This window comes from Rhea pennata, chromosome 6 (assembly GCF_028389875.1).
Source record: "Rhea pennata isolate bPtePen1 chromosome 6, bPtePen1.pri, whole genome shotgun sequence".
Taxonomy (NCBI): Eukaryota; Metazoa; Chordata; class Aves; order Rheiformes; family Rheidae; genus Rhea; species Rhea pennata.
In genome coordinates this window covers 32,366,704-32,380,993 of record NC_084668.1, presented here as the reverse complement: position 1 = coordinate 32,380,993, position 14,290 = coordinate 32,366,704, and the positions used below count along the sequence as shown (strand labels likewise).

Here is a 14,290-nt window from a genome sequence, read left to right as displayed (position 1 = left end):
ATACCCTTAAAGGCTCTGTGGATATGAATTTTTAGATATTCTGTGAAAATACATTCTATATATTCCATGGTCCAAAAGGATTTGAGGGAAAAAAAGTATCCTAAAAGAGCATCTGAGCTTTCCTGTTTTCAGACCGTCAGACGACGGTGCATGAAAGATGCAGCTTGGGAAGTGACAAGAACAGTCTCTAATGCAAACGTAAGGACACGACTGAACTTCAGTATAATTTAAGAGGTGTGATGTAAAGATGCTGAGCTGAGTAACGCCAGCCTTTCCTGAAGTAGCACCCTGCGTTCTGAACGCTGCACAAGCGATGCACGTCTGCAGCCATCTCACCGCTCGTTACGAGCTTGTGTTGCGGCTCGGGGGAGCCCTTGCTGACGACGCGCTTGGCGCCCGCAGCGGCGGGAGGCCGCCGAGCGTGCTGCGAGGGAGGCAGCCCCCACTGGCCTGGCCGCCTGGCCGTGGCGCCGCCGTCCCGGCAGGGAATTTCTCTGCGTGTTGCTCTGCTGAGTCACCGTGCTGGCAACTCACTGCAATCCTAAATAGTTAGTTTAAAAATAAATAAGAGGACACCCTTATAGTAACGTGCATATCTTACAGAGCAGGTAGACAATGCTTTGGGGTTTTTCTTTGCTTCCCAAGATTTGGTGAGCAATTTAGCAACAGAAATGACGAAGCTAGTGTCTTATTTGGGATTCTCTCTCTAATGACCAAACTGTGAAGTTAAATGCAAATAAATCTGAACTTTTAAGACGTTTGACGTCCGGATCTAAATCTGAATTTTGAACTTGGATCCACTACTAATTAGCCAGCTCGCTCTGCTTTAGTGTATTACACGGCCTCTGATGCAGGCAATAAATAGCACATCTCCAAACAGATGGAACGCTGTCAGCTTTTAGGCACTCTGGAAAAATCTGAATCCAGACCACAATAAAGAGAAGAAGGTGCAGAATAGTTGCGTGGGAGTTGATTCTCCCCAGAGGTGATACTTGTTTTGAAATGTTGTTTTCAGTGCAGTGAAAGCTTTATCTCTTTATATTGTAGAGTGATGTGACAGTAGGAGAGGATTGCCAAGCAGCCACTGTTTTTCTTTACAGGGGATTTGGAACAGGGGGAGGAGAAAAGGTTATTCACGTAACCTTTGCTACAGCTATGTGTTTGCATAATATGGTGGCTGACAGTGTTACAAATGAGCAGTAAGTCACATATGTCTAGCAGTATGTAATTTATTTCTTTACAAGCAGACCAAAAAGGAGGACATAGTAAGTTAATGATCGTATGTTCGTGTTTAGATTTTTATTCCTTGTCATACAGGAGAAGAGAAAAGGGCTTTTATGCATTGCTTAACCATACGAAGTAGATCAAACAGTGTTTTTATGTGTTAGTTTCAGTGAGGATAGGCATGTTTTGCATGTTTCAGGAGCTGTACAGTGGGAGAGTCAAAGGGAATTTTCCTTGAATGGGAATTAGTTGGCAGATAACGCACACTGCTGCCCCTGGTTTCCTGGTTGTCAGTCAGTGTTTGTCTGTGACTTGTAGTTGTGAACAACAGATTCACTGCAGTCCTGTCATTGGGTTGTACATGTCAGCCAGTGTTGTTTGAAAATTTGATCTACAAACTTTTAAATATGACCTTTAGGAGTGAAATAGCAGTATGTATTAGGAATTGCAGCTGCACATTCCGTAGCAGTTTTGTCCTGGTGTTTAAGGCATTTCTGACAAAGGTGCCCAGGTATTTATTAATTATTTTGAGGAAAGTGAAGTGAAGAAAAAACAAAGGTCACATACTACTGTAAAGCCACTGCAGGTCTCAATATTAGGGATTAGGACAGTGATAGCTTTTTACCTTCCATTTTTGGATGATTTGAAGAATGTATCATGTGGTATATGTATGGAGTTTATCCCTAAGTCCTTTTAAAGATTTGGAACCCTCTCTCCTTTTGTGGTGTAGGACAGAACTACTTTATTTTGTAGTTAACTTTGCAGTTTCCTCAACTGTGCCAGTAAGTTTTACTATGTCAGCGTGCTGACACCAGTACTGAAAATGGGGCTAATCAAATGGGCTAGTCTGAGTTAATGCTGCCTATTGCTGTTATGTACCTCTAGATTTTCCATATCTTTACTTATCAACCATTTGAATGACGGTATGTATAGGTGTATATATTTATTTAAATAGCAACTATATATATTTTAAAAAATAGCAGGATGTTACTATTTACTTAAGGTAGAGGTTATTAGCTTTGTGAAAAGGTGTGGAGAAATGACTTATGCTGAGATGTCCATGATAGCATATTTAATGGATTCATTCTTTAATAATGGCAATGGTGGTGCCTGTTTCTAACCTGTGTGCTCTGGGGTTGTTTCCCCTTTTTGTTAGTGGGTTTTACATTTACTTTGTCTTAAACTACTGAAAAGTTGAAATATGACAAAAGCATATTATGTAAGTGTATTTTTCTATATTCCAAACAAAAAGCTGCTGTTGCTTTCTAGTAAGTTCCCTAAGAAGCTTACTACTTTTGGAAGACTACAATAGAATACTTTTCATTCTTGCTTAAACAGATAATAATATTGAAGATAAGTTTAAAGAATAACAACCTTTAAGAGAATATTAAATTCCACAAAATCCTTGAGAGATGTGTGCTGCAGAGACCTATTTTCTTGACAGCTTCTAGAAAGTAGGAGGATTTGTAGAAGGCAGTGACAAATTACTGAGACCTAGCAGGGAAAAAAAAGTTTAAGAAATGGTTATTAGACATGGGAATGACCTTGAACACCAAGAATGAAATGCCAGCTAATACTGTGACTGTCAGAAGCAGGAGCAGATCAATAACAGGATTGATAGGACAACACAGGAAACAGCAGGCAATGATCAAGTGCAATCAAAAGCAAAACTGTGGAAGCAGGAGATGATCTTCAAAAACAAAATAAAAACCTCCCAGTCCAGCTTGCTCCATAAAAGCTGCTGGTGGATCTCAAGTGTAAAGCCTGGTCAGCTCTTTGGGTGATGCTGGTTGTGTAGCTCAGTGTTTTGTGCTCTCATTTTCATGCCCTTGCTAATGAAGAACTCATCTGGGGGGGGGGGGGGGAGGGGTGTCACTGGAGAATTTTAGTGATTCTGGCTGAGACTTTCTCTTGCACAAAAATCCACTTGTGCATAACTTGGGGGAGGGTATGCACACATAGGCAGTGGAAAGCAGCTGAGTCTTCCATGTGGTTACACTCATTCTCCTCTTTGGCTGTCAGCAGAATACACCATCTGGCAAGGGAGCAGCTTCCTTCCCATTTACACACCTGAGAGCTCCCCACAAGCCAGATTTCACCTCATTAGGATACTTTGCGCCCTTATGGGCATGTAAAAAGAAACACATTTTCTTTTCTAGCTGCTCGTACCATAAAAACAACTACCCCACTTTACATGGGGTTTACAACAGTGCTGGCATATTATTACCTTCTGAAACCCTTTCAGTAATAAGGTGCCACAGGAAAGGCAAGTATGAAGTCAGTTACTCTCTGTATAACAAGCTAATAAACTACAAAACTTTCTGCCCTAATTAACAGGAGTCATCCCAGTTCCCATGCCCTACAACTTAATGACATGAGAACACTTCCAAAAACATCTGCAAAATTTAGGTGAATTTCTAAACAAGTATAGTGCTTATTCTCTTCTTTCAACCTCTGCTCCTAAAACTGAGATTATGATTTCAAGCAAGAAACTACTTTTTATTAATAAAGGTTTCAGGTTAATAAATTTATCAAGTGAAAAATCACATTTGCCTGAAGACCCTCAAGCTGCAAGAAAGCAAGTATTAATCAACAACAGTAGTTAACAATAATTTGAAAAGTCCCATTCTAAGTGTTACAAATTCCTCAATAACTTCTGCAATTATCTTCTACAAAACCTGACCAGAATTTGCTGCTGCATTAACTACTGATGTGCTCATTTTCCACAAATATTTTAACAGACATATTACTGGCAGAAATATTTACATTTTCTGTTTTTTCAAGCAAGTGTTAGGGAATATTCATATAGCAGGAGATGAACTCAAACATCTCAGGTTAGAAACTGTCACATACTGTGTGTGCAATGTCTCAAGCAATACGGCCTTCCAGGCACTCCTGAGATGCACACGAACACTCATCAACCGTAAGCTTCAAGATGTAGCTTTGCCTCACTCACCAAAATGAAGGAACCCAGTAGCACAAGGTTGTAAAAGGATGGATCAAAAAGAAAGGAGACTAGAAAATGTTCTGTGCGAACCTACACAATAATAACAATATTATTGCTATCAATATAGCAAATATACTGGTAGTACTTTATCCCACCTTGTGGGTAGGCAACAGGAGGCATGCTGCAAAACGTAAGCTGGAAGAAAGCTTAGTGCTCAAACTGAATATGTTAGTAAGTTTTGGTGGAGAATTGCCAAATAATTCTGTTTGCTGGTATCTGATTTTAAAATGTTGTAAGTATAACAATAAAAGAATTTCCAACAGTATCAAAATATAGATTCAAAAGAACATGCTTTAATTAAAGATCTCTTCCAGTCTGTTGTGCTTTTTACATGTGCCTTTCATTTTTAAAGGGCAGATGCAAATTTTGCAATGATTCCAAATGGTGTTTTATTTTTAGAGATTTGCAAACAAAAAATATATAAAAATAGCACACAGTCATCTTGACTTTATTTTAAAGTCTCTCAGTCGTGGCATTTGTCTTCGCTGACTATTCCACAAGAAAAACCCATCTGAAGGGAAAGTTTGTTACAGGAGAGCTGTGTGTAGAGTATACTTGAGGTTAATTTATGAGCTAATAACACTGGCTCTCAAATATTTTCCATTGATTTTACTGAAAATTAAACAAGTATTGATTTTACTGAAATTAAACCCTCAGATAATTACATCACCAGTATGATTTCATATATGTTGCAGGCCATTCAGTGCTGTTCAGATTTGAACCAACTTGAATATCCCAGTCCTCAGAGAATTAAAAAATAGGAACCATTGTCAGAGAGGAACAACAAGCTGGATGAGGAGACTACACTCATGGTTGGGGTTTGCTTAGACGGCCTGCGTTACACCCAAAGATGCTTGCTCCATTTTGTAAAGGTAGACTTCCAAGGCTGCTCCTAGTCTGATCCATGAAGAAATCCTTTCGTGCGCCAGGTCTGGTGGCCGGCTTGATTCCGGGCCTAAGAGCAAGACCACCGTAGAGAAATGTCATAGGTTTCGTGTATCAGTAAAGGGGCTCTGGCTGTTTCCCTGGGGTGAGGGAACCTGCAAGCTGGCCCACGAGAGCCGTGCCGCAGACAGCCCTCTCCGTAAGCGCAGCTGTACTGGGAAATTGTGCTTTTGTTGGTAATGTTTATTTCCCAACAGAGTTTATCTGGGGGCAGGATAGGCTATGTTGACAAAAGCACAGCTTTGCTGGTGTAACGTCTTCCAGACTAGGAATGCTTTGCTGTACATTTTGCCGTGTTTCTGGCAAAGGCTCGTGATGAGGGCGCGCTCCCAGATAAGCGTGCCTGCCCTTTATCCTTGGGAAGCCGCAAATCCTCTTCTGCGTGTGGCTCAAGCAAGCTCAGCAGCTCCTGTGCTGCCAGCAAACAAGTGCTTATCTAGCACCATATAAGGTTGCAGTCAAGAGGGAAAATGATGAAAAACATTCCACAATAAACTTAGATTGGCAGATTAAATATGGCACAAAAAAGCTTAGATGCAGTTCAGATGCAGATACAGCAGGATCTTAGAGACAGACCTCTAGCAGTTAATTAGGGAAAAAGGCTTCTGTTTCTAGATACACGTATTGCAGGATGCAGGTTTTTAGGAGACTGGTACCCACAGTAGGTAAGGTTTTTGTTTTTTTTTTTTTTTTCCTTAACCTTTAGTTTGCATGTTCTATCCAAATTCATTTGGCTTAGCATGAGACAATTTGAGTAATAAAACAGGAAAAAACAATTTTTATGAAAGACTTGAGCTTTTATATTTAGGATTAGAAAAAAAAGCTTGACTATAAAAGATACTTCAAGCAATTAATGTGTGCTTAATGTATATATTTTTATACATAATAAACAATCATCTGTGTTACTTCCTGTCAGACTACAGGGTCATGGGAATGTTGGGATGTATTTGGGGATATGGTGAGAAATGTGGGTATTGCACAGAGGAAATATTGGGAAGGAGTTATGGTTATTGTGAAGATGGATTTGCTGAGGATGTAAGACTCAAATCTGCCAGAGGCCAGGATTCATTACTTCTGTTGCTCGTAGAATAATACAGTTTTGTAGCTGATCCTCACTATACTGACAACACATTCTTTCCTGAAAATTCATCCCCTCTCTTCAAATGCTAATATTTAATTTCTGTTTTCTCACTAGTGCATGTTCCTTCAGGCTTTAGCTAGTTTATATTTCTGGTTTCTTTCTTGAAAAACAATTTTTTTTTACACTTATATTCCTTCTTGCTTCGGCTGTCCTGCTTGGCCTTCTTTCTTGCATTTCCTCTTCTCTAGGTACAGCTCTGTCGTTTTAATACTTGCACAGAACGACCTGTTGTCAAGCAAGTTGACATACATTAATAGCTCTGAACACCGGAGTGAGGAGGTTGAGAGAGGAGCAGAGAGTTTCCTTCATCTGCGTGGAGGAGGAGGAGGAGGAGGGAGCTGTAGGCAGGTATAGGGGAACAGAGAAGTTGCGCCTGAGGCGGGAGGTGGTAATGGAGTGCCCCGGCAGGAAGCCGAGCGGAGGGTGGAGAAGCCGCTGCCCTACCAGTGGGGGGAAAGCGAGGACAAGGAGGAGGGAAGAGGGCCAGGAACCCCAGAAAGAAAGCTTAGCTAACTAAGAGCATAAAGCTGTAGAGAAAATAAGAAAGCTATGTGTGTGTATATATATATATACACACACACATATATACACACACACATGTACATATGTATGTGGGGTTTCTGCTTTTTTTCTTCTTTCTTTCTTTCTTTCTTTCTTTGCTCACTTTCTGGAAAATGGATAATAGTCCTAGCAGACCTGGCCAATCAGATAATAGAAATAAAAATTTGGTTAGGGCTACTGGATTTATCCCATTTCACTTTCTAGCTGGCAAAATTAAAAACAAAGAAACAAACAAAGCAGCAGATAGCAGGCAGCTTCTTTTAAGCGGCATTTACTTTGATACTGCATGCTGGAAATTTAGATCTCTGTAATCAGCAGTGCTGCCTGTTCCTTCTTCCTCTGCTGACCGTTGCCCCAGGGACGGGGAGGGAAGGGCTAGAGTTCTCTTCGGTTGTTCAGTTACAGCTGTGTGAGCACACCTTTGCCATTTTGCAAGGAGAAAATTAGCATTGCACTTTACAGGGAGTGTATAGGAGTTGTAACAGGGTGTGAAACACAGTAAATAAATTTTTAAAATAATAATAAGAAATAGATTTCTGAAAGTGGACAAGGATGGTCCTGCAGACTATCCTTTCTTCAGTGTATTTCTGTTTTTTCCTCTCATATTTCCTATTAACAATGTAATAATATGATAGTCTGCTGAATTAGTCAGATGTATTAGACTATCAGAGCAGTCCAACTTTAGTAGCTATTGGTGGCCTAAATCTGAATTTCTGAACTCTTCCCTGCCTGGTGGCCCTTCCTTTTGGCTTTACTTCTGAGAGGAGCAGGCTGTCCCCATCTCTGGGGGACATGACACTGCCATCAAACCAGCAGCAGCAGAGAGAACGGAGAGTAGTTGTGAAAGGTGGTGCAGCTCTTCCTTCAGCTGTGAGATGTTTCCTTCAGGAGAGGATGGAAGCGTTCTCCAAGCTATGCTTACAGCCACATACAGCCAGCTGGACCATAGTGAGCTAAATGCTAGTTGATGTATTAGAATTTTTGCAAATTTGTAGGGATTTTTCCTGAGTAAGATCAAATAACTAATGCTGTTTATAGCTGAGGATGTGCTGCACCATAGGTCAAAATTTATTCCATGTTGTTCTCTAGCTTAATTTTTTAAAATGAAAACCCTTTTATTTTTTTATCTAACATTACGCCTGCCTTTTAGAATCTGGTCTTTTGTGGTTTTGTTGAATTCCAGAAACATCCAAAACACTGTGCAAGCGTGCTGTGGAGGCTCTGACTTCCAGGTGAGTGCGATCAGCTAGTTGTTAACCTGCACTGTGCAGAGTACTTGTGCTGTGGTACTTGTGCATGTATAAAAATGGGTCATGAGGTGTAGATGAGTATGAAATGCACATCACTCTGTGGAGAGGGATTAATAAGATCGTCAGGAAAAAGGTTAATCTTGAGGTCATTTCCTTCCTATTATTACACTCTTGAATTTTTGCCAAAGAGATGGGTGAAAGGATTTATTTTTGTCTTTGAATGCTTTGAATTTAAACGATGTCTTTAACTACTTTGAATGCTGAGAAGTAGAATTCCACTTTATTCCTGCCATTGTTATTCTGTGACAGGTCTGGAAAAACTGCTTGTATTTTTGCAATGACTTTATGTCCTGCATTTCAGTTGATTAATTCTCTGAGCTGCTGCTATGCCTCCAAATACCTGAATGGGAGTGCGTGGAGGCACTCTGATCCCTGAGTCAAAGTGTTAGTTTACACACAGAAGAGAGCAAAACACAGTGCAACGCTGGGGGGAGGGAGGGAAGGGAGATATTCTGAGACAGTCCATTAGATAAAATAAAGACAGTGTATGAAAATGAGAGCTAAGTTCCTTGCTTACTGCTCTATTAATTTAAACCTTAAAAAAATCCTTTAAGTTTAGCATTTTGAGGGAATTTATAGTGAGGCTTATCCTTTTGCTCAGCTTCTGCAGCTAAATTAGCAGGAATGAAGTGTTAGAGAAATACAGCTAATTCCTGAACATCCTAATCAGTCATAGGTAGAAAAGCAAATAATTGTTCTTGCTGTGTAAATTAATACAGTGCAATAAATGTCAGCAACATGGTATATTTAGTGTATGGGAGATTGTGGTGGGCACTCAAGAAAATACGAGTGGAGTCTTGCTTCTTTTTGACCATTCAGAAAAGGCACTAAGTGATTGTGTGTGGTTCTGCCTTTTGGTTGTACAGAAGAACAAATTGCTACCATACAGTGAAGAAAATACTTAGCTGGGTAATAATATTAGTTCTCTGAATATAGATGTAGGCAACGTATCTTTCACTGCTCATACAGAAGGGCTGCACTACCAGAATGTCAATGTTTGCATATATGCTGGAGGTCAGAATGTCACCCTACAAGTTTCTGGCAATACTTTCTTCTAAACATCTTTCTTCTTACGGGCTGAGGCCAGATCTAGCAGCATGCTCCAGTCTGTTCCTGTGGAAGTACTTTCTTTTGGAAACAAGAGCCCAAACAGCTGCTTTTCTTTTATGCTAGGCTGTAAGATTCAGGAGAATCTGTTTTATCTTTCACTGCCTCTCACTTTTCTTAAGTGAAGATTTATGTCCTTTATTTTCATTACTGTCCAAATTTGCAAAACCTTTACAGGTAGTAAAGACATCTGTACTGGCTTGTAGTAAGATCTAGTGGCTGTTTAGGCAGCCTTTTAAGACCGTCCAAGAATTTTGCTCTTCAAACTTTTGAGGGCATTGGTCTATTGGCCCTCCAAGGAGGGCAGTTTCCAGCCATACAGTATGCAGTGATGTTTTAAATCTCTTCTGTGGTAGCTGCCTTCTGATGTTCTTTCCCCTTTTGTCCTTTGAACATACAGTTCCTACAGGTGCTTATGGCAACCTAAAATAGTGCAGTAACTTCCAGTTCTTTGTTAGCATAAAATCCATGTTAATTTCTTTGATTGGAAGCATTTTGGGAAAGTCCTCAAGGTGAATATAAATAAATATTCCCCCAAGAGTTATTTTTCTTACTACTTTTTGTTGTTGTTGTCTAAGTTTTACTGGGAAAACAAATTTACCTTGATGGCACTAACATGGTGCTCCACAAACATACAACCTGAGGAAAGGTCATGTGCCATGGAAGACTTGATCTGCAGACTGTGGACCAAATTTGAGGCTTTGGGACAATGCTTGAACCACCATACGTGCAATAGATGAAGAGGGGCAGATGGCAAAACTGCCTGTAAGTACCCTTTTTGTTCTTCTGATACTCAGGCCACTTGGGTATGATTTAGATCCTTGCCATAAATTGAGGGAATCTCAACTCAACAGGCAGCAGCCGCCGGGAAGCATTTGAGCAGTCAGAATGTGTGGCAAAAAGGTGACTTAGGCTCAGAGTGGAGATGGCATGCCACCCCCAAAGAGGAGAAGTAGTGACAGCAGCTCTCTGCCACCTGCTTATCCTCCTGTTCAGAAGAGCCCAGCAGATAATTATTCTAGCGTAAGGGCAACTTTGTCCCAGCTAAACAACACAAAGCAGTCTGTTCTTCTCCCAACTAAATGGATGTGTAGGGAAGGTGTGCAGGAGAATGAAATGATGAGTAGACTAAGGCAGCACTTGCAGGGGGCTGCTGCTGTGTTCCTTGCTGAGGCTGCCTTGGTGTCGTTTCTAGGATTTAAAAATCCTCCTGTTTACACCAGCCTGCTTCACGTTACAGGGGCTGGCGCTTGTTCTGTGCAGTTCTCCCATGGAAAAGTCAAGGAAGGAAGTGGAGGGAGGATGGGGCTATTGCATCCTGTACCCTTGGAAGGGGAGTGGCCGCAATAGCTTAGTTCGACGGACATAATACTTACATATGTTTTAACGTACGGTGTTTGAACCTAGACCTACGCTTGATTAAAGCAGCAGAGGGAGGCAAATGTGTATAGCTGATAGAAACTGCCTAAGAGTTTGAGAACATCCTTCTAAAATCCTTCCCTTAAAATGACAAGAGGAAGAGACAGCACGGAAGCTCCTCTTGAAGCGGTGATTTTGCATCAGTGTTAATACAGAGCTAGAGCCTGAAAACCTGAGCTGCACGGCTGGGTTCCAGAAGGCAACTCCTGTAGAAAGTACTCTCTGTGACTGGGAACAGGGGTGTTATTTTCAGGATTTCTCCTGTAAAACAACTAGTTTTTCTTATTCTCCAGTTGGTTAATTGGGCTGAAATGGAGCAATGCAGTTTAGGATCCACAGATAACCTTTGGAATAGCCAGGTAAGGCTAGAATGCGCAAGAGTGTTGATCTTTAATTTCAGCATTGTGCTACTTATTACTAGTGCTGTGTTCTGTGAAAAATGTTTTGGTTCCACTGAAGGGCCTGTGAACTGTCGTGGATTACTGGTATGTAGTATCACGGAGTAAAACCCATAGTTACTATTTGGTGCTAGGATAAAGTTAGAAGAAGAGGCTACCTGATAAGTAGTGTATTTTAAATGGACTGCTTTAAAGTGATTTAATGTAATAATTACTTGTAATGGACGTTCTGCCTTGGAGATGTTAATTTCTTTACTAGCTTTCTAGCAAAGAAGTGGGGCTCAGGTGGTAATATTTGATGTCTCCTTTAAATGTGTCTTGGTATAGTTCTTTAATTGCTTTTAAGCGTAGTTTGGATGTAAGGCAGAAATTGAATTAGTTTGTTTGTTCAGTAAACATTCTGTTGCTTCCTTAGTGATTACTCACAGATTTTTTGTAGTATTTGTAGAATTAAAGTGATTACAGGTTACCAAAGTGAAAACATTCGGGAAAGTTTAGAGTTATAAACTTATACGCAGTCAAAATCCAGCATAGTACTCTTTGTCATGTTCTTATTGATTTTACATTTTGGTGGCAGTCTGTTTTACTTCTTGGAATCCTTTGCTTACAATAAAAAGTGGAGTGCACTCGATGGCAGCAGGACTGAGGTTTTGGAAGTGAAGCAGTAAAATTTATGTAAACTAGATATCTGTGTTACATTGAAAATGCCATCCTGGAGATCCGCTTATGGTTATTCAGACATGTCTTCCAGTGCATATTAACTACAATTGTGATACTTTTGAAGATTGAGTAAAAATATTTAACATAGAGTAAAATAAAGGATGATTGCTGTCAGTAGTATGCCTACGAGAGAAACTCATGTCAGATCTATGAACCTCACATGAGACAAAACTGTACTTTAATAAACAAAAATGATCTTGCTGCCTACCAGCCTTCCAGCTCTTCTGACGCATACTCTTAAGAGAACACCTGACAAGAGAAATAACATGTTTAGAAGGATGCTTTGTAAGCTTCCCCAGGCAGAGCATAAACACCCCTCTTGGTAATTAAATGTGTCACACATCACCTTCAGCACCCAAGAATTCATTAAAATTAACCTAAAATTTTAAAGGGGTCAATGTTTTGACAAATTGAACTTAATTTGTTTTTTTTAATTAAGAATAAAGAATACAAACACTTGAAAAGATTTTGCATAAAACACCTCTAGAAAGGAAAGAAAAAACAGATTAGGAGGTAAATACCAAATGAGGGTAATGGAATTATGCAGGGATACAGTGTTGCTAGCAATACTGTTGATCTTTTCTACATGGATTTTTGAAGAGCTGTAAATTAGAAAATCCATTTATGGTAGTGAAAGATGAAGATAACTTTTTAGACAATTAAAACCATACAGTGACTGAATCTGCTTAGCATCACCTTCTTTCTGAGATCTGCATACAAGCTTCTTTATAAATGCATTACAGAGAAGAGATCATCATAGAAAAGTTTGAAGCTATTAGATTGCTGTAATGAACTTTTAAATCTCTTTCCTATGCAATAAATGAACCCTAAAGTTTCCACACTAAGAATCCATGGATTTTATCATTCTTTTTGTTTGAAGAAGGCATTTTTCTTGTTAGGCAAAAGTGGTCAGTCCTATGAGTTGTAGTATGTTAGGTCTGTAGTGCTTTTCTCTGTATTTCATTATCTGTAAAATTGGGAACTAGGATCTGGGAAGAATGCTGTCTTTATAAATTACATCCAAGAAACAATGCAGATAATATGTCCCTTATATTGATTCAGATACCAGGATATCACGTGCCCTTAATGATTCAAACTGAGGTAAACAAACCTTGTTGCTTAAAAACCAACACCTTGCTTTATGCATAAAAAGTGAGCTGGGTGGTAGGTTTTTTAAGAAAAATACTTTTCTGTTGAAAAATGGCTGCCTGGAAACAGTTAAGGGATTTGCTGGGTATTCAGTTCTTGGACTAAGTGTAAGACCAAACAAATCTCCCACATGGAGTGCACACTGGATCAAGATGAGGAGACTCATCTTGAGGAGACTTCGTCGATTATCGTGTGATGAGCTGGGGTGTCCTCGCGCTAGGCCAGTAAAGGCTCTGCATGGAATGAAGACGCTTCCACTGCATCTTCTGTGAAACAGTAGCGAGAAGGCTGCATCTGCCTGGATCAAGTAATTTTGCTGTATGACCAGTTGATCTCTCAGAGACTCTACAGTGTGTTCAGAAACATTTTTTTTTCTTTTTTTCTTTCTTTTTTTTTTTTCTTTTTAACCAATAAGGATTATATGGGATTCCCATCCAAGCATATCAGTGTGTCCTCTTGCTAACCGACTTCAGACTGACTTTTACTTGAACAGTGCATATCCTTTCTCCATTCAAATTTTAGGTAATCTAGAGCCTCTCTTTTAGGGGCTGCTGAATCAGAGGCAAGGCTGCTGCAACTCTCTGTTCCCATATCCTGCCGATGGTGAGGCTGAGCAGTATTCCCAGTGGGCACTCACAAGTGTGTATTATGTGTTTACACATGGCTGACCAACGTGTGTACACATACACAGACCGACAGGGACAGGAACACTCAGCACAGGCAAGGACTGCACATACTGGAGCAAGTCTGGTGAAGGGCCATGAAGATGGTTAAGAGATTGGATCTGCTACACAAGAACCATCTGGTTTGAAGTTCCCTATAAAGCTAGCCTCAGGAGTTTCTACACGAAGTGAGTTAGAGTCACTGTGTTCTTGCAGACACAAAGAGTTGGTGCAGCCTTGGAGAGGGCTGTGCTGCTGCAGACCCGACAGGCAGGAGCATCCTGCACCTCCTCACGTGAGGCAGGTGGAAATTCTGCATGGGCTCTGACAGCTGATTCACAGCAATGGGCAGAATCAGAAAGTCTCTGCTGTCATGCTTTCAACTTACTTAAGTTGTTACTTTATTTGGGTTAAGAATGCTTTACATGTTTTCTCCAAACCTTTTTGATAGGACCGTTTTCCTTGTTTCGGAGCCCTTCAGTGTAGGTCTGCGATGCTGCTTAATTAGCCAGAGAGACCACAACAGAGCATTAGTCTTGCTTCTAGTAATCCATTTAGCAGAACTGTGCACAACAGATTACAGTTAGTTCTTGGAATTTACTCAGGTAATGTCTGAGCCTTTTTCTAGCATTAAAAAGAGACATTTT

At 40.3% G+C, this 14,290-nt stretch overlaps 1 protein-coding gene across 4 annotated transcripts in view; it reads left to right on the top strand.

Moving 5' to 3' along the window:
• HECW2 (HECT, C2 and WW domain containing E3 ubiquitin protein ligase 2) overlaps positions 1-14,290 on the top strand; it is a 177,890-nt gene that overhangs the window by 71,523 nt on the left and 92,077 nt on the right. The window contains exon 1 of one of the 4 annotated variants that reach the window (XM_062578147.1): positions 5,782-5,841. The exons of 2 other annotated variants lie outside the window; for them this stretch is intronic. In XM_062578147.1, the coding sequence (XP_062434131.1) occupies positions 5,808-5,841 (34 nt within the window). In that variant the 5' untranslated portion in view covers positions 5,782-5,807. Of the gene's footprint in view, positions 1-5,781; positions 5,842-10,754; positions 11,074-14,290 lie in introns of those variants that run through there. One more of the 4 variants, XM_062578148.1, reaches the window with a different exon arrangement.